This window comes from Muscardinus avellanarius (genome assembly GCF_963383645.1).
Source record: "Muscardinus avellanarius genome assembly, chromosome: 8".
Classification (NCBI taxonomy): Eukaryota; Metazoa; Chordata; class Mammalia; order Rodentia; family Gliridae; genus Muscardinus; species Muscardinus avellanarius.
In genome coordinates this window covers 37,362,575-37,383,533 of record NC_137794.1, presented here as the reverse complement: position 1 = coordinate 37,383,533, position 20,959 = coordinate 37,362,575, and the positions used below count along the sequence as shown (strand labels likewise).

Genomic DNA, 20,959 nt, shown 5'->3' with positions numbered 1-20,959 from the left:
CAGTACTGGGATTTCTCCTCTGTGGCCCGCAGTTTGACTCACTGTTCTTGAGTACGCAGATGTAGCTGTACTGGACTCGTTGAATTCGCTGCTGCTGCCGCTGGTGTCAATATGGCGCCACTGCTACGCCCTTGGCCGTGAGGCTGGCTTTTTTCTTCTTGGTTTTGAATTCCACTCTGAGTCCTCGCAGCGTGTGCTGAGCTCAGCCACTGGGAGCTTTAGATGTTCCCTGCGCTGAAAAATCCCGCCTGGCTGTTCCGCAGTAGCTCACCTCGGCTTGCTGTAGCTATCAGGTGAATTCGCTGCTGCCGTAGGCAGTATGGCGCTGCTGCCGTGTCCTCGGGCGTGAGGCCGGTGTATCTCCTCTGTGGCTCTGAGCTCTGTTCTCAGTCCGCTTTCTCTCTGGAGCCTGGTGATTTTTTTGTTTCTCTGGTGATGGTGTTTTCTGGCTATGAAAGGCGCTGATTTTGTGGTAATAGAGATTGGTTGTTAGCGGGGCTCTTAAGCCCCGCTTTTCTCGGTCGCCATCTTCCCGGAAGTCAATTTGTAGTGTTTAACAGTTATAGCGATGACCCAAGTTTTAGTTTTATATGTTTTAAAAGGATCTCACTAGGTGAGTCTCACCACTTACTGAGGCTGTCCTGGAACCTGTGATCCCTTGTCTCAGCCTCCCAACTACTGGGATTAAAGGCATGTGCTAGCATGCCCGGCTAAGACCCGTATTTATTTTTTCTTACTTATAAGAAATAAAACCTTATATAGAATCTAATTTGTGAATTACTGAAAGCCAGCACTGACATATTATTTGCATGAGGGTCTAGAGGAGACTAGTGCTGGTTAGAAAAGGGGAAATCTAACAGTGTTCCTTCAAATCCCCAAATCCAAATGGACATTCTATTGTCAGTGTTTCTGCTGTTCATGTGTTTGAAACCATTTTATACCTTAAGCTTTTAAGGGCTGGCCTATTTTGCTTCTACCTCCCCAGATTCATCTCACAATGTATTCCCTTTACTACCATCAAAATTAAATGTTCAATACTTTGTTTATGATTATAGCATTTAAAAAAATGGAACGAACCCTAGTGTCAATTTTTGTTTAGTTCTTTTAATTTACGCATTCAGTAAGTTAAGCCTAGTGTTGAAGCTATTTGTATGATTAGTACATTCTGAATTTTCACTAGTGTTGTTCCTGTGTTGTTCAGAAACTAACTTATGTAAAACCAATGGAAGAGTTTGTTAATGCTTGTTATATATTTCAATTTTGGTTATATGAATGTTTTCTAATATTTTTGGAAGTGGCTTGGTATTTTTTTTTTCTTTTCGGTATGTAAAAATCATATGGTAAGTCTAGTTAATGTATGAAAAAAGAGCAAAAAGTTAAGGCTCTGTAAATTTGTATACTTAAATTTTCAATCAGATATTGCTTTTTGTTTTGAAATGTGCCAGGTAAATAGTTGTTCCATTGTGTGCTATCTTTTAGTGTAACAACTCAAAGAGTGATAGCTTTCTAGTTGTTCAGTGGCAGATTGCTTTATTTTCCATACCCATAAAGGTTGAATAAATAGGTAATTACAAAAGGGTTTGAGATCTCATGTAGTAGATGAGTATTCCCATGTGAAATGTGTGGTATATTTAAAAACCAAATGGTTAGTTAAAAATAGAATACTCTTGCTGGGAGTGGTGTCACACGCTTGTAAGCCCAGCATTTGGGAGGCTGAGACAGGAGGATCACAGTTTGCAGACAGCCTCAGCTGTTGGGTGAAGCTGTTTGCAACTCACCGAGACCCTGTTTCAAAATAAAGAATAAAAACTAAGGTTTGGGGGGTAACTCTGAAGTACAATGCTCCTGGGTTCCATCCACAGTACTAAAAAAAAAAAAAAAAAAAAAAAAAAAGAATACTCTCTTAAAAGCTTAAAAATAATTTTTTTTAAGCTTTGTTCTCTTTCTCCTTTTCCCTGATCAGGTACAAATTATGGGTTAATTCAATAAAAGACTAATTACTCTTCTGATTTACTTAAAATTGAATTTAACATCTAAATTGCTGATTTAGATGTTAAAGGCAATTTGAATTAGAATTTTAAGTAAATTTGAAGTTATAACAGTTGTTTCAGACATTAATTTGTAACTTATAGTGTTGACCCAGGTTTTAGTTTTATGTGTGTTAACATATTTGTAAATATGTCATAAGCAAGATTATTTTCATCCCCCAAATTTTTATTCTATATTTTAGATACCTAACTGAATCCTATGGAACAGGTCAAGATATCGATGAGAGAATTGTTGAAGGTATTGTTAACTTTTGTTTTCTGTTGTTAGGCATATACTAAAATGAACTTACAAGAAGCCTTTAGGTGGTCTGGAACATTCTCCCGGAGGTACAAAAGAGTTTCCCATCACTTTTGGGAATCTGAGCAATAAATCTTTGCTCAGATAACATCTTCTCATCTATCTGTCATCTCTTCCTATACTTCTACCTCATGTAAGCCCCAAAGAAGATAGGGATTTCTCTTTTTTATATTTCAAACTCTTATATTTCTTGATACATAGTATAAATGAATGAATGAAATAGAGGAAGCTCTTTGGCTTTAGTTTGTTTTTTGAGTCTTGTTTTTATGTAAAGAAAGAAGTCATTTGGTATTAGGGTGATTTTTTTAAATTGGAAAATTACTGTAACAAAAGCCTTCTCTTGGAAGGCAGGAGTGTATGGATTGATTTCCTTAAGCAGTTATGCTTGTGTACTCCCTTAGAAAGACTCAGTTTTGAAACTGAGTACCTCAGTTTTGAAACTGCTGGTCTAGGGCATCATTATGTTGAACCTGTACCGCACTCCTACACCATAGATTTCTGTCTGCTCTGCTCACTTACATTCTTGCTTTTTTAAAATTCAGTCCATATGGAAGCTGGAATGATGTATTTTGCATTACATTTTTAACTGCTTCATATTGCTCTCATATTGTTTCCAAACTTCTGAGTGTAGTGGTGCCCACCTGTAATGCCAGTGTTCTTGAGGCTGAGGCAGGAGGATGGCAAGCTTGGTCTCAGACTCTTAGTGAGACCCTGTCTCAGAATAAAAAAGTAAGCCGGGCCTGATGGTGCACGCCTGTGATCTAGGAGGCTGAGACGGGGATTGTGGTTTGAGGACAGCCTTAGCTACTACTTAGTGAGGCCCTTTGCAACTCAGTGAGACCCTGTTTCAAAACAAAGAATATAAAAGGGCTGGGGGTATAGCTCGGAGGTAGAATGCCCCTAGGTTCCATCCCCAGTACAGGAAAAAAAAAAAAAAAAAAAGAAGGGCTGGGGATATAGCTTAGCAGTACAGTGTCCCTGGGTTCAGACCCCGGGACCACCGCTCCCCCAACACACAGGAAAAAGCTATAAAACTGTAAGATCACCCAGTGACCCAGTGTTCTCTGTGTGGTCTGGCTCTTGTCCTGTCTGGTCTTATTTTGAACCTTGTTTCCTCTGACTCTCTATACTTCAGCATGTTGATCTTCTTTTAGGTCTTTGAGGTGTTTTAGGCCTCTTTGTTCTCTTTCTCCTTTTCCCTGATCAGGTACAAATTATGGGTTAATTCAATAAAAGACTAATTACTCTTCTGATTTACTTAAAATTGAATAGAAGCCTGGTTTTTTATTATGATATGTTATGTATATTGTGTCATAGTTGAAAAAATTTGGAAAATATTATTCCATAAGTTTCTACAGCCCCTTAATGGAGAAGAGTAGATGTGACTGGTAACTGTTTGATGTCATCCTTAATTAAAATTTGATTGTTCTGCCAGGCATGGTGGCACACACTTGTAATCCCCGTGCTTGGGAGGCTGAGACAGGAGGATCGCGCAGGTTTTAAGCCAGCCTCAGCTACTTAGTGAGGCTTTCAACAACTTAGTGAGACCCTGTTTCCAAATAAAATATAAAAATAGGTCTGGGAGTATAGCCCGGAGGTAGGAAACCTCTGGGTTCCATCCCTAGTACCACCAAAAAAAAAAAAAAAAAATTTTTTTTTGGTTGTTGAGTATATTATTATTAAGATTTTCTTTCTTTCTTTTTTTTTTTTTCTGGTATTGGGCATTGAACCCAGAGGCATTTTACCTCCAAGCTACATCCCTAGCCTCTCTATTTTTTTTTTTTTTGTACACTGGGGATGGAACCCAGGGGCATTCTACCTTAAAAAAAAAAAGGTTTGGAGACAAGGTAAGCCTTCTATGCAGGTAGAATGAAGAGAAATGTACTTTAGAAAGATTCTTACAGTAAGCATTATGAAGCAATGTAGGTTAATGATGAAGAATATGTAAGTTTACATTAACCTAATATATTTATCATTGAGAATTTGGTGAGAATAAGAGTTGATTCCAGTATCTAGTCAAAATGTGTATGTGTGATTAAATGTTAAGTTTGTACATAGAGATTTTAAAAGTTATTATTCTGAAAGCCTTTCTTAGGTAATTCTGTAAACTCTTAATTTGTTATATTTTATTTGATATGCATGTAAAATGTTTTATCTGGAGGTTATATTCATACGTAAAATATTTTTTTATTATAAGTGCTCTTGTACGGCAAAAAACCTTAAACATCTTTTAAAACATTTTTTAAAACCTTATTAAAACCTTAAACATCTTCTGTAGTATTTTGTGTGTGTGTGTGTGTGTGTGTGTGTGTGTGTGTGTGTGTGTGTGGTACTGGGGATTGAACCCAGGAGCATTTTACCTTTGAGCTACACTCCCAGCCACATTTTAAAAATTTTATTTTGAAAGATTCTTGATAGTTGGATGAGAGTCTTAGTACTTGCTGAGGCTGCCCTTGAACCTGCAGTCCTCCTGTCTTAGCCTCCCAAGTATTGGATTTACAGGAGTGTACCGCCCTGCCTGGCATTGTAGGGGTTAATTTTAAAAGTTGAGCTATGAATTTTGTATTTTATTGACTTTTTTTTGGTGGTACTGGGGTTCCTGGAAACCCTTCTACTTCCAGGCTACATTCCCAGACCTATTTTTTAAAAATATTTTTTATTTGGAAACAGGGTTTCTTAAGCCAGTGCCGCTGGCTTCGAACCTGCGCGATTCTCCTGTCTCTGCCTCCCAAGCATGGGGATTACAAGCATAATTTTGTGTGTGGGTCTAGGAATGGAATCCAGGGACATTCCACCTCCAAGCTACACCTCCTGCCCTATTTTTATTCTTTACTTTGAAACAGGGTCTCACTAAGTTGTTGAGGGCCTCATTAAGTAGCTGAGGCTATCCGCAAACTGCTATCCTCTGGTCTTTCAGCCTCCTGAATGCTGGGATTACAAGCATGCACCACCACACCTGGTTCATGATAATTTTTTATGTTAATAATTTTTAGAACATTTGTTCATGTATTTTTCCACTTTTTTTCTATGGAGACATACTTTGCACGTTGTTTGTAATTTTCCTTCATGCTAAAATATTTTCATTTCTTTCTCAATAGCTAATCCACTTTTAGAAGCTTTTGGAAATGCAAAGACTGTTCGCAACAATAATAGCAGTCGATTTGGGAAATTTGTAGAAATACATTTCAATGAAAAGGTAAATGAAAGTGACTTTGGGATAATATGTTTGGGTCTTATTAGAATTGGTGCTATTTTTGAATTTATGGAAAATACCTTTAAGTTTTTTTTATTACTTTAGATGGGAGAATACATATGTTTACTCTTGACTATCTGAAAGCTCTTTTTATAGTCCAAGTATTGGATTTGACTATATTTTATATCTAGCTTCCTTCTATAATTTATATATGGAGTACAGTGTAATATTTCATCTCTCTGTCTCTCTGCCTCTGTCTCTCTCTGTCTCTCTCTCTGTCTCTCTTTTTTGTCTCTATATATAGTGATAAAATCAGGGCAGTTATTTTCATCTCTTTATTAGTCCTTTACATTTGGAGCCTTTGAACTTTTTATTCTAGTTCTTCATAAACTATATAATAGGATGTTGTGGACTCATGCATTGAAGTATGGTACCAAGTCAGTTCTGATTCTACAGAGGCTCAGAACTTAATGAAGTGCTTAAAATGATGGATGACGTAGCCAGGCGTGGTGGCGCACGCTTGTAACACAGGTTCAAAGCCAGCCTCAGCTACCAAGTGAGGCTTTCAGAAACTTAGTGAGACCCTGTTTCCAAATATAGTATAAAATAGTTCTGGGAGTATAGCCTGGAGGTAGAAAAGCCCTTGGGTTCCATCCTCAGAACCACACAAATAAATAAATAAAACGATGGATGACCTTTATAAATTTTCTAAGCTTACATTTAGTTAACTGTTTTTCCCATGTTTGATGACTATTATAACCTCTTAAAAAGACAAATACTTATTAGAAAAGGTAACTAATTTAACATTGTTAAGTTTTACTTTTAAGACTTTGCAAAAACATATTTTCTCTCTTTTGTTTTTTAGAGTTCAGTTGTTGGAGGATTTGTTTCCCATTATCTTCTAGAGAAATCTAGGATCTGTGTTCAAGGCAAAGAGGAAAGAAATTACCATATCTTCTATAGGTTGTGTGCTGGTGCTTCTGAAGATATTAGAGAAAAACTTCATTTGAGCTCCCCAGATAATTTTCGGGTAGGTTGAAAGAAAAAAATTTCACACAAATTTTGCAGTTTGAATTGCCTTAAACCTTAAAACTTATTTTAGTGAATTTTGATATCTGGTTGTATATGTAAAAACTTATATTAATCAAGTACAGTTGGCCCTCTCTATCTCTAGGTTATGTGGCATTAACCAGCTATGGATAGAAAGTATTCAGGCCACACTAAAAAAATTGTGTCTGTACCAAATATGTACCAATTTCTTTTTTTATCATTATTTCATAAGTAATAAATTATAACATCAGTTTACATAGTTTTTACATTGCTTTAGGTATTAGTAGCCTAGAGATGATATAAATTACATGAGAGGATATGTGTGGATTATATACAGATATTATGCCATTTTATATATAAGGGACTTGAGCACCTGCAGATTTTAGTGTCCAGTATCTACAGGGAGTCAAGGAACTAATCTCCCATGGATAATAAGAATGACTTTATAATATGTTAGAATGATTGCTGTGCTGGGGAGATTTCTATTGAGGGTTATAATACAGGTTGGACATCCCTAATCTGAAAATCCCAAATCTAAAACATTCTAAAATCTAGAGTGTTGGATTAGGTAAGGATGTTCAACTAGAAAATGTATGCAAATACTCCAAAATTTAAAAAGCTTTAAAATCTTAAGCAGTCATTTCAGATAAGGGATATTCAACCTACATAACAGTACATGAGGGAATGCAATGTGGTAGGTAAAAGGATAGATGTTAAACTCCATATTAATTTAAACTCAATTAGAAATAATAATAATTCTGTAATACTAGCTTTAAAGCTACCTTTGACTTCCCTGCAAAAATGTTTAACTGGACTGGAAGGCTTTTTAAGTGTTTACTAGGTAAAGAAAGATGCAAAAGGTATTCCTGATAGATCAGAAAGATGAACAAAGAAAGTTGAGGTGCATCCTAAAGGGTAAGGCGGAAGTGGTGGGAAGAGGGCTGGAGAATTGTTGAATGAAGGTTTTTAATTTTTATTTTATTTTGGTGGTACTGTGGATTGAACCTAGGGGCATTCTCCCTCCGAGCTATAGCCCAATTCCTTTTTTTTTTTTTGGTGGTACTGGGGTTCCTGGAAGCCCTTCTACCTCGGGGCTACACTCCCAGACCTATTTTTCTATTTTTACATTTTCATTTTGGAAACAGGGTCTCCTAAGCCAGCGCACGACTGGCTTCGAACCTGCGCGATCCTTTTGTCTCCGCCTCCCAAGCGCGGGGATTACAAGCGTGCGCCACCACGCCCGGCTAGCCCAATTCCTTTTTAAACAGGATCTTGCTGTTGAGGCTGGCCTTGAAACTGTGATCTTCCTGTGTCAGCATTCCAAGTATTAGAAGATTATAGTAAATGCCATCACACCTGGCTGTTGAAGGGTTTTAAGTAGAAAGTTAGATGTCAGATTTGTGCTTTGCTCTTGAATCTTTCTTTGGTGGACGGCTTTAGGTGGTAGGAAGGGGATGGGTATTAATTTGAACCATAGATTGGTTAAGAACATGTAGCTATAATTGAATTTAGATTTGCTAAAATGCCTGAATTCATTTAGAGATGACAGAGTTAGAAACAGGGGGTTGTACAAAATATTGTGAAGTAAATTCATTTGGCAGTGTTTGGAAGCCACCTAGGTATTCTGATTTAAGATCAGTACCAGTGCTGGAGAATCAAGTGTGGGAAGTGTCAGTACTCTGGGGGTAGTTAAAACAATGGCAGGAAGTAGATGAGAGGGGATGGCATAATATAAGGCATCATGTACCAGGATCCAAATTCTGGAGTTGATAGGGATGAACAGATGAAAAATTGCGCAAGAAATAATGCATCGCTGGAGTTGTGAGAACTCTAAGGAGTGCTGAGAACAAGAAGCCTGGGCAGTAGAGTTTCAAGAAGTGGTGATTGGGATGGTTAACATAATTTACAAAATCTCAGCCAGAAAAGAGAGTCCAAAATGGGTACAGGATAGTCATGGAATGAGAGTAAGGAATGTAGTTTGTACAAAGTTTCACATGTGATACTGCTAATCCCCCTCATGCACGGCTTCTCCATTTGAGAATTGTGACATACATATTTATTTATTGCTCTCTTTGTGTGTTTGTGTGTGTGTTTTCATTTCTTTTTGTAGACAGATTTTAATATGTCCAGACTTATTTAGGACTCTCCAAGTTAATTGAAATTTGAAAGTATTCACATTATCTTCTTGAAAGTAGAAGCTAGGGCATATTTATTACTATGATTTTTAAAAAAGAAGTATAAATTACTATGAACTATAAATTAAATGAATGATAATGATGATAATATGGCTTTGTCAGCACTTAGTTGAGATAAAGTGATGTGACTATTCTGACCTGTTTTGTTTCTTTCTGGAGGCTTGAGAGTTTAGTATTCAGTGTCTCAGAATACACAGCTTTTCCTGGCACAATGGCAGGAATCCTGTATGGGCAGCTACTAAAGTTTATCAGGTCAGAGGGTTTCTTGTCTTTGTAGTATTTACCATCAGGCATAGTTTTCTTTCTTCCAGGATAGCCCTTCTAGTAGTAATGGGGAGAGTAGGGGAACGTATATCTGTTATTGTGGATAGTCTTTTCATGTTTATGCTTATGAACACTTTATCTCCTCCCCCCAAATAATTCTGCTTTAAAGTGACTTGAAAGTGTGTTGGTAATACCAGATTTTTCTGTAGTTAAGCCCTCTAGTTATAACTGATAAGTCAGTTTGTAGAAACAAAAGAGAACCCTACAGTAGGGTGAATACTTCCAAAATTGAATGTTTTTTTGTCATTACTTAATCCAGATTGGTCCATAAAGAATAGTAGTGATATACCTGTTTGAAAACATTTGTATTAACTATATATGTTTTAGAAAATAAAAGATTCAAACCAAATATACACAATGGAATTTTACTCAGCCATAAAGAACAACAAAATTACATATTTATAGGGAAATGGATGGAACTGGAGATTAGTCAGTCACAAAAAGTAAAAAAAAAAATCAGATGCTCTTCGTAATATGTGAAAGCTAGGGAGTAAAAGGGTCATAGGAGGAAATCTAGATGATGAAGAAACCATAGAGGAACAGCTAAGGCAACTAACTGAGGGGCATGGCAAAGGGGAAGAGGGAAATTCCTTAATGTACATGATGTGCGTTAACAAACATCAATCACTAAGCCAAACATGAGGAGGAGAGGGGGGAATGGGCAGGAATTAGGTAAGGCCTAAGTGAGTAACTTTTTTCCTATCATTTTGTACTCCATTTAAGATGTATGACTACAATGCACCAATAAAAAAATTAAAAAATTTCTCAAGTATTTTTGTATCTTTTAACAGAAGCATTTTCTATAGTTATGCAGAGGTCTTGAAGACAAAGAAGCTGGATAGAGTGAGACTGGATGATGGCAGAAATGATTATAGTTTTCTAATTATAGAAAAGATGGAAGAAACAAATACCTTTTTTAGGTTTTTAATTATTTTTTGTGGTGCTGGAGATCAAATCCAAGGCCTTGCACATTGTAGATTGCAAGTTCCAGGATAGACTCAGCATGTAGTGAGACCCTGTTTAAAAAAAAAAAAAACCCACATAAACTAGGGCTGGGGTTTTAGCTCAGAGGCAGAATGCCCCTGGTTCAATTCCCAGTACCAACCAACAAACAAAAACCCCCAAACCAAAACTTCTGTGAAGCAGTCTAAATCTTTGATATTAGAAAAGTTGAAGTTGTTTGATCCATAAAGCAAGTATTATAATTTGTATAATCAAGTGTCAGTAAATGTGAAAGTCATGTTTTAAAGAACAGAATCTAAAGCTCAGAAATTTAATCTACCTTCAGGGATTAAGATTTTAAACATCCCTGGTTTGATTAATAGGAATAAAATATAAAATACAGAAGTACTTATTTTAATTGAGAGATGAATACTAACGTTATGTTTGGAAATTTTTTATAGTTAACACATTTGATAAGTTGTGTATTCCCTGATGATAATATATATTAATTATATTTTAAATTTCTTTGTCATAGTATTTAAACCGAGGCTGCACTAGATACTTTGCTAACAAAGAAACTGACAAACAGATTTTACAAAACCGCAAAAGTCCTGAGGTATAGTAGACTTTTTTTTTTTTAATTAAACTCTTTAGTGTAAAAAAAAAGTTTGTTTTGAAAACCTTTCCTTTTTGTTTCCTTTTTGTTTTGAAACCCAAAGAATATTTCTTACTTTTAGGCTTATGTTTCTTCCCTTCCTTTCCTTTCCTTTCCTTTCCTTTCCTTTCCTTTCCTTTCCTTTCCTTTCCTTTCCTTTCCTTTCCTTTCCCTTCCCTTCCCTTCCCTTCCCTTCCCTTCCCTTCCCTTCCCTTCCCTTCCCTTCCCTTCCCTTCCCTTCTCTTCCCTTCTTTTAACTAGGGATGGAACCCAGGGGCTTTTCTACCTTTGGGCTATACTCTCAGAACTGTTTTATACTTTATTTGGAAACAGAGTCTCACTAAATTTCTGAGTCTCACTCAGTAGCTGAGGCTTTCTTTGAACCTGTGTGACTCTCCTGTCTCAGCCTCCCCAGTGCTGGGATTACAAGCATGCGCCACCACAACTGGTTTAGGCTTATGTTTTAAAAAATTTAAGTACTCATTCAAGTCTCTCTCTTAGTTGTGTAGTACTTAACTCTGTGGTATCTACAAAAGCACTAAGTTCTGATTCTTCCTGGAATTCAATATACTGCACCCAAGTATTAAAGGTATTACATTGCCTAAGAATCATCATCATTTAGCACTTTGAAACATACGCTTATATTATCTATTTAGAATTAAGTATAAAATATTTTTGTCATCTACTTCAAGACAGAATAAGAGTTCTTATGAAGGGATTCTTAAGTATTACAGTATTTCTCTTTAAAATATCAGATTTTTAAAGTATATTATGAAAAGTTTTGTGTATTGATCTCACTAAATAATTTTATTTAAGAGTAATTAGATATAATTAAAATATTAAGTATTATTTTAAAGCATCTAGTCTTTAAAGATTTGTATGTTTTATAAGCTTTAGTTTGCAATGTTTAATAAATAGTATTAATTTATGTCCATACAAAGGGCCTATATTATGAAAACAAAGTTAATATTAGTTATTAATTATTTAGCTATCATTTTATTGAAAATTTAATTAAGCATGTTTTTATTATTTTGAGTTAATTTTTTATGTTTATGAGGCAGATATTTTGACTTCTTTCAGAATAGGTAAGATGAATTATGTCTGAAACATAATTATATAAAAACAGAGAATAAATAAATTTCTTTTTGTTTAGAATTCTAAGCAGATGAGTCTACAGTTAATATTTAATTTGACATATTTATATATAATTTTAGACTCTAATATCTGAAGTGTGAGTCATAAACTTTGTTACAGTCATGGTTAAAAATTTTAATTAGCAAAATTAATATTGGTATCTTTCTTTATCTTGATAAAACTAATTTTATAAAATATCATCAAAATATATGTTTATTCTTTCAACTAAGATAATTGAGACATTTTCTAGGATGTTACAGCTGTCTTAAAGGAAAAAAATAAATGTATGTATATATAATGTTACCTATTAGAAAAAACTGAGAAGGGAGGAAAGTTGGCACCTCCTCTTCAAAGAGTAGCATGTACTCTCTAAAGAGGAAAATTCACTCTTTTTTAAGTCAATGTACTTTTCAGGAATTTTGTTCACATTATTGAGAGAGAAGGAGAGAGAGAAAGAAAATATGTATATGTATAATATAGGTAAACAGTGATTTACTAATATGTTTAAATTATTTTTATGTCTTTATCAGGAGGATGAGGTGATCATTTTGACTAAACCTTTTGTCTAATTCCATTTGAATGTTTTTAAGTTGTGTGCTTTTTAGGATAATGCAGTATTTTTAGTCTAACATATAGCAAATATCACTTAACATTTGTTTAGAAACAGTTTTTAAATGAAGCAAGCATTCAGTTGCAAGACTAAAAATTCTGCATGATATGTGTTCTTTGTTAACTTTAGCTGCATGTGGTTGTTACCTTTGCTTTTTTTAAGAATAAAATTGGAATTTCATTTTCTAGACATTTTCCAGAAATTTTACAAATAGTTGAACATATTAAAGGCTTTTGTGGAGAGACAGTTATAACATAGCTGGGGGGGGGGGACCCACCTCCCGAAGCATCTTTTTTTGGTTGTGTGTGTTGGAGGTCGGAGTGTACTGAGAATTGAATCTAGGGGCATTCTACCTCTAAGCTACATCCTCAGCCCTATTTTATTATTATTATTTTTTATTTTTGAAATGGGTTTGATAAATTCTTGAGAGTCTTGCTAACTTGCTGAGGTGGGCTTCAAATCTGTGATCCTCCTGTCTCAGCATTCCAAGTACTGGGATTACAGATATGTGAAACTACACCTGGTTCCTAGAGACTCTTTAATACCAATGAATTCTAATGTTGCATTTCCTTTTTTAACTTCCTCATTCTCAAGTTCTGGAAAATTCCTAGGCCAGTTTTTTTATGCTTTTCCTAGCTTCTATAGGTCTTTCTTATCTTTTTCTGAGCTTTTTATAGGTTTTAACAAATAAAAACTTTTAGATGCAAGATCTGTTAGGAGAGAAAACAAGTTTTCTTTTTATTTTTCTGAAATGTTTTAAGTAATTTCATGAATTTCTAGAGTAAGCATAATGATTACTAATATATTTTACTTTGTATGTACTTATACAGAAAAAGTTTAAAAATATTAAAAATATTTTAAAAAGTTAAAAATATTTCTCAGGCCATGAAAATTATGTCATTCTTATATTACTTCTCTGTTTTACATTGCAGTTGGCAGCAACTAACCTAAAATATTTTCATTTTAATTATCAGATTTATTTATTTATTTTTTTGTGGTTTTGGGGATGGAACCCAGGGGCATTTAACCTCTGAGCTACATCCCCTGCCCTATTTTTTATTCTTTATTTTGAAACAGGGTCTCACTGAGTTGCAGAGGGCCTCACTAAGTAGCTGAGGCTGTCCGCGAACCGCTATCCTCCAGTCTCAGCTTCCTGAATGCTGGGATTACAAGCGTGCACCACCACGCCTGGCTAATATTTAAATATTTATTAGTTTTTTGTTTATTTTTTATTGACAAAAACTATATATATTTGTAAAAAAGACCTTTGGGTGCAATGTAATATTTTGGCATTGTATGCATTTTGGAATAATTAGATCAAATTAAGTAACATATCTGTTATTACATCAATTCTTTTCGGCCTGAACATATTAATTCATCTCACATGGATATTCTCTATTTCAAGAGAATTTATATAATTTAAAATTTTATAATTAAAAATTTATAATTTTATCTAAGACTGTAGAATTATAATGACTTAGAGTTAAACTTAATTGCACATCTCATTCCATTCTTATAATTGAAATTTTTTTCTTGAAGTAATTGTAAATTCACATGTAGTTGTAAGAAATAGTACAGAGAGATCTTGTATACACTTTACCTAGTCATTCAGTTTTTGAATGTGTTAGAATGCTCAAGTTTTTTGACAAATTTTATTTTTGCATGTTATATACTGTCTTAATAGTACTGTTAGTTTATTTAACTAAATGATGTAAATATAACTTAATTGATATCTTCTTGTTTTGAAGTATCTTAAGGCAGGTTCCTTGAAAGATCCTTTGTTAGATGACCACGGAGATTTTATTAGAATGTGCACAGCCATGAAAAAAATTGGTTTGGATGATGAAGAAAAGCTTGATCTGTTCCGAGTAGTAGCTGGGGTCCTGCACCTTGGAAATATTGATTTTGAAGAAGCTGGCAGCACTTCAGGTTTTTCTTTTTCTTTTAAGGGAGAGGAAACTAGATGAAATTTCTGTCATTTCTTGGCTATATGAAAATTCAGTCTGTATGTGTTGGTTTGCTGAAGCTTCTAGGATATACTGTGCTATGTGGTGAATCTGGCAAATGAGGGATGCTTCATTGTGAGCTTTGCTTTGAACAAATTAGTAACTCCATTACTAGAGTAGTACTAGTCGGGTTTCCAACTAGTACTAAGTACTTTTAGCAATTAACAGATTATCTTGATATTATTATATCGTCTGTCAAGGTATTCTTGAAATTTTTCTAGTTCATTGACCTAGATCAGTTAATTGGATCAGTTAATTAGGGCAATTAAATATGTAAAAGAATCTTACAGCAAGGGTTAGTTAAAAAGAACCTGAAGTATTTAATGTTGCAATCAATAACCTAGGCTTTTGTGTCAGATCCTGAGGCTCTCTGAGCCTTGGTGTTTTTCATTTGTAAAATGAATTAATCCACAAGAAGTACTTTTAGAGTATAGCACCTTATAGCAGTATTCATATAGGGGCACAAGAGGAAGAATAAAGAAGATAGGGTGTGTCTCAGTGGTGGAGTGCTTGCCTAGCATGATTGAAGCTCTGATCCCAGCACCAAAAAAATGCCATATGCATTTTATGTTCTTTATTTCATTATAAACATTATAATCATAATTGAAACATTATGAGGTGGGAGATACTGTCTCCATTTCATAGAAGTGAAACCTGTGCAGAATATTGCGGAGAGAACTTGGTTTTCTCGTATCTAACTCAGGAGCTTGTGACAGCGGTCCCTATTGCCCGCAGGCCAGTGAACCTTGTGACCTGTGAACGAACAGACTAAAATAGGCAGTCTTAATGACTTTCAGAATTAATGTCCTGTAAAGCTGTGAAATCAATAACGTGAGATACAACATAGCACGGGCAAGCTCACATGCTCCGAATCAGTCAGGCAGCGTCGGCGTGCACCATCTGCTGTGCGTGACCTTGGCGAGAGACTTCACCTTTCCCCTGTTAGTTTCCTCAAGTTAAAGGATAATAGTAGTTCCCATCTCGTGTGGTGAAGAGGAGTAAATGAGCTAAATATTTATAAAATGATTTGGATACTTGTATTTGGTACACAGCAACACTGTAAGTGTATAAATGAAATAAAGTACAGATTAATCTTTAAAATGAAAAAAATTCAAGCAAAATTAGATATTTTCTTAGGTACATTAAATTTTTATTACTTTTTATATAAATTGGATGATGAATGTTAGCATACATTTTATTTGCTGTTAGCATTGATAAATGAAACTAAGAGAACCTGTGGGAGATTCTAAGTAACCCAAGAAATATTTAAGTGTAGAATAATTAACACATAGCCGGGTGTGGTGGCGCACGCTTGTAATCCCCACACTTGGGAGGAGGAGACAGGAGGATCGCGCAGGTTCAAAGCCAGCCACGCGCTGGCTTAGGAGACCCTGTTTCCAAATAAAAATGTAAAAATATGTCTGGGAGTGTAGCCCAGAGGTAGAAGGGCTTCCAGGAACCCCAGTACCACGAAAAAAAAAAAAAAAAAAGAATAATTAACAGATACTGAAAATGTGGTTGGAAGTGATAGGTGACATTTTCATACCTCTCCTCTTTTATCCTGTGGTAGAACATACAGATGCTTATAGAAAACCATAAATGTTGCATGATCCAGTTAGCTGAAGAGTACTAAATAGTCAGGAATTTAATGCATATTTGCATTATCTCTTATTTTTATTCTCAAAGTTCTTCTGTTTTAAAGGAAATCAGCAGACTTCAGGGAAGATGGGAATGAGGCAGGGGATCAAAAGATTTAATTAAAGCTGGGCGTGGTGGCACACACGCTTGTAATCCCTGCACTTGGGAGGTGGAGACAGGAGGATCACGCAGGTTTGGAAGCCAGCTGCGCTGGCATAAGAGACCCTGTTTCAAAAATATAAAATAGGTCTGGGAGTGTAGCCTGGAGGTAGAAGGGCTTTCAGGAACCCCAGTACCACAAAAATATTTTAATTAGATTATTTTAATTTAATAATTAAGACTTTATTAATCTTCATCTTTTATTTGACTTCTCATAGATCCAAATTATTCTTTCTAATTAAAAGTGACTTTTTTTTAAGCTGAGTGTGGTGGCACATGCTTGTAATCCCAGTACTTGGGAGGCTGAGATAGGAGGATTGTAGGTTTGCAGTCAGCCTCAGCTATCTAGTGAGGCCCTCTGCAACTTAGTGCGACCCTGTTTCAAAATAAAATAAAATATGGCTGGGGGTGTAGCTCAGAGGTAGAATGACCCTGGGTTCAATCCTTAGTACCACAATAAAAAGTGATTTTTTTTTCTTAGCTCTAATTTTGGCATGTCCTAGCAATTTGGGGCAAAAAACTCCAGTATTTTTTATAGTTATCTGATCAAAAAGTTTATTCTCAGCTGAGTGTGGTGGCGCACGCTTGTAATCCCAGTACTTGGGAGGCAGAGACTGGAGGATCTGGGTTTGTGGCCAGCCTCAGCTACTTAGTGAGGCCCTCTGCAACTTACTGAGCCCATGTTTCAAAGTAAAAAGAATAAAAATAGGGCTAGAGATGTAGCTCGGAGGTAGAATACTCCTGGGTTCAATCTCCAGTACCACCAAAAAAAAAAAAAAGTTTATTCTCCAAGACTCTTGATTATCAATGGAAATATAGAAAATACCTGTTGGGACTGCCTATGTTCTTTTAATTCCATAGAACAAAAAGGTATATTATTAAAACAACAAATTTGAAAATAGTGACATGAAAATTTTACATTATTTTATAGTCTTTTTTTTTGTGGTACTGGGGATAGAACCCAGGGGTTTTCTACCTCTCGGCTACACTCCTAGACCTATCTTATATTTTATTTGAGACTCCTGTCTCAGACTCTCAAGCACTGGGATTACAAGCATGTGCCACCACGCCTGGCCTTATAGTCTTCATTTTAATTAATTAATTAATTAATTAATTTGCGGGTCTGAGGATGGAACCCAGGGGCATTCAACCTCTGAGCTACACCCCCTGCCCTATTTTTTATTCTTTTTAATTTGAAACAAGGTCTTATTAAGTTGCAGAGGGCCTCATTAAGTACCTGAGGCTGTCTGCGAACCGTGATCCTCCAGTCTCAGCTTCCCGAGTGCTGGGATTACAAGCGTGTGCCACCACTCCCAGCTAGTCTTTCTTCTTAAAGGCTTTTAAAAATTGTTTTCTTATCTTAGCCTTAAGGTGTGTGTGTGTGTGTGTGTGTGTGTTTATTCCTAGAGGGATTTAAAAAATTTGGAATATAGTAAAAAAGAAAATAAAGTTAATGAATTTTTGGCTCGCATTCATTTTTAGAATTATGTAATTTTAGTGTGGATACACAGGACAAAGGGAGAATTCACATCCCTGGCAGGATGATACAATATTCTATCATGCTATTTGGAATGGTACACAATTTAAAACTTAAAAATATTCATTTTTAATTTTCCACTTATGTTTTGGATTGTAGTTGAAGGCAGATAACAAATTATGGAAAGCAAAACTGTACATAAGGGGATCTGTTATACCATGGTATTCTCCTGAATCAGTGTCTCGTGTTGACTTTGGGAGTAGGAGTATCTGACAAAGATGGGGAAAACTGAGGAGGATTAAAGAGTTAGAAATAAGCCTGTTTATTCCATTATATTTTATAAGTGAACTCTTATTTCTAAGAAATGGCTCTTAATAATCTAGTGTATATAATGGTTATTAATTTAATATTAAAATACATTTTCTTAGGTGGTTGTAATCTGAAGAATAAATCTACCCAGTCCTTGGAATATTGTGCGGAATTGTTGGGTTTGGACCAAGATGATCTTCGCGTCAGTTTAACCACCAGAGTTATGCTAACAACAGCAGGGGGCACTAAAGGAACAGTTATAAAGTAAGTTTCTTAATTCATTGTTCTGCAAAAAACCTGTTTTGCAGTTTGTCAAGGAAAAATATGCAATTTTAAGAATATTGAGAATTAAGGTTGATATTTATGCATCATTCATTCTTTTCATTTTAATGTTATAAAAACCAGGCTTGATCAAAATTCTGTGCATCTGCCTACCATAGTTCATCATATAAGTAAACAGGTATTTGCATAGCTCTTAGAGTTGCTCCTTGTAGATATTCTTTATGACACACATTTAGAATTTATAAAGGTAAGAGAGCCACAAAAATATTAGTTGATTATGTAAATCAGTATCTGATTCAGGCAATAGATCATTTTACTTTTAAAGTGATTTTCGGTGTTTGAAACATGGCAGACGACGTGGACCAGGCTTATGATCAACACTTAAATATGATACTGGGAGATGTGGAAGAAACTGACTACTATAGAAATTGATGAAGAGACCTATGAAGAGATATATAAATTCGCAAAACGGAATATTCCAATGCTCTTTGTTGGGGGAGATGGTGTTGTGCTAGTTGCCCCTCCACTGAGAGTTGGCTGATCAGCAGCAAAGAATTTATCCTGTGCGGAAAGCAGGAGACTGTACGATTGCTTCTTCAAATGTGCAAGACATCCAGAAGGAAGCCTTGCACATGCTTTGATATTAGAAGTGATCCACGAATTCTTCCACCCGGAAGTGGATTGATTCACAAAGAGCTCGCAAGTCCGTAAGCTGAATGGCGTTTTGTTTCTCTCCAGCCCTTTCAGTAGACGTGCTCATCAAGATGTTGAACTCTTTCAGAAGTTGCTTTTCTCCAGTGTTCTTGCAGACAAGTTCTGTTTAAATTAAATTTGATGTTTCCTTTTTGATTTAAAAAAATAAAGTGATTTTCCTCGTATTCAGCGTGGATTAAAACTTCTACTAAGTAGAATTCACATTAGCAAAATACTCAGCAAATGTAACTTCTCCTTACTCTTAGAAATCATAGAGGATTATTAGAGGAAATTGCAGATGACAAGAAAGTAAGGGCCTAGCCACGATTTTTAAAATCAGTAACCAAGAACTTCTAGATTGTGCTGGGGTATGTGTAAAGTTTGGTTCAATATTCTGTATTTTATGCAGTTTGTTCCCGGTAGTGTAGAATGAAATTTATTTTTTGAGGTGCTATAAGATCTTCATTTGTGAAGAGAAAAAAAGTAAGGTTTTCTGTCCCCTGTTAAATAAGCAGGTGGTGAACTCAAGGAACTTATTTCAGAAAAAAATTAAATATTAAAACAATAAGGATTCTTTTTTAGTGGATGCTTTTTTTTTTTTTTTTTTTTTTTTTTTCAGTGCTAAGGAGTGAACCTAGGGGCATTCTACCTCTGAGCTACACTCCTAGCCCTATTTTTTATTCTTTTGAAATGGGGTCTCAGCTAAGTTGCAGAGGGCCTCACTAAATAGCTGAGGCTGGCTGTGAACCTGTGATCCTCCTGGGATTACAAGTGTGTGCCACCATGCCTGGAATGGATGAAATATTTTTAATTAATTATTTTATTTTATTTTATTTTTGGTACTGGGGATTTAACCCAGGGATATCCTACCTCTGGCCTATACCCTCAGCCCTTTTCAATTTTTATTTTGAAATAGAGTCTTGATAAGTTGCTGAGGCTGGCATTGAACCTGCAATCTTCCTCTCTTATCCATCCAAATACTGGAATAAGTGTGTGTCACGATCCCTGGTTTATTTGATTTATTTGTTTTTCCAGTTTTTAAGAGATGGTCTCTTACGTTGCCCAGACTGGCTCTGAACACCTAGGCTCAAGGGTTCCTTCTGCTTTAATCTCTTAAGTAGAAGAGGTACAGGCATGTGCCAACATGCCTGGCTAAACTAATTAAAAATATTTTATTTTAGCTATTCAAAAAATTTGCTACCTCTTACACTTTTGGGAATGTAAGCAAGTTATGAGTAGCCTGCTTTTTTTTTTTTTTTTTTTTTTTTTTTTTACTAAGCTAATTTTAAATCATTCTTACCATAAAGAAAAGCTCTGCAAGAGTTTTGTAGACCAGTGCCCCATAGTTCCTTAGACTTATCTCTGGAGCCTAAGGGAAGCCCACAAAGACACCCCTCAGATATTGACTCCCAAAGCTGCTCTTTTATGTTTTTTTGTATGGAGTATCCACATAAAATTCATTTCAAGAAAAGGTTCCAAGTGGGGTGTGTTGGCACACATTTATAATCTCAGCTCCTGGAGAGACTGAGGCAGAAAGATCATAAGTTTGAGGCCAGCCTGGATCCTATCTCAAAATAAAATAAAAAAGGGCTAGGGATGGAGTTCAGTGGTAGAGTGCTTGCCCAGCATGTGGAAGGCCCAAGGTTCAATCCTTGGCACTGGGTAGAGGTGGGGAGAGAGGGAGGAATTCCAGGAAATATAAGTAGCAGAATCACTATTTAGTGGGGATTCAAATATAAGGCCTACTTAAATGACTTTTAAAGTTATTTCTAGATTTGACTTTTTTCAGTTTTTTGGTGCTTTTATATTACCCCATTATCATTATGATAGTATTATTCATGGTGTTGGGAAATTCTCCTTAATGCCAGATTATAATTTTCTTGAGGACAAAGACTGTGTATCTGTCCCAGCTGAGTACTGCTGTGACATTTGTTTCCTAGTCAATA

General features: G+C 35.6%; 1 protein-coding gene across 8 annotated transcripts in view; it reads left to right on the top strand.

The window, feature by feature from the left end:
- Window positions 1-20,959, top strand: part of MYO6 (myosin VI) — a gene marked incomplete at both ends in the record, with an annotated part of 121,049 nt that overhangs the window by 26,986 nt on the left and 73,104 nt on the right. For 7 of the 8 annotated variants that reach the window (XM_080700719.1, XM_080700718.1, XM_080700716.1 and 4 more), the window contains 6 exons: window positions 2,231-2,286; window positions 5,445-5,542; window positions 6,405-6,569; window positions 10,586-10,666; window positions 14,198-14,378; window positions 18,158-18,302. In XM_080700719.1, coding sequence (XP_080556845.1) covers window positions 2,231-2,286; window positions 5,445-5,542; window positions 6,405-6,569; window positions 10,586-10,666; window positions 14,198-14,378; window positions 18,158-18,302 — 726 coding nt within the window. The remainder of the gene's footprint in view (window positions 1-2,230; window positions 2,287-5,444; window positions 5,543-6,404; window positions 6,570-10,585; window positions 10,667-14,197; window positions 14,379-18,157; window positions 18,303-20,959) is intronic. The other variant, XM_080700720.1, reaches the window with a different exon arrangement.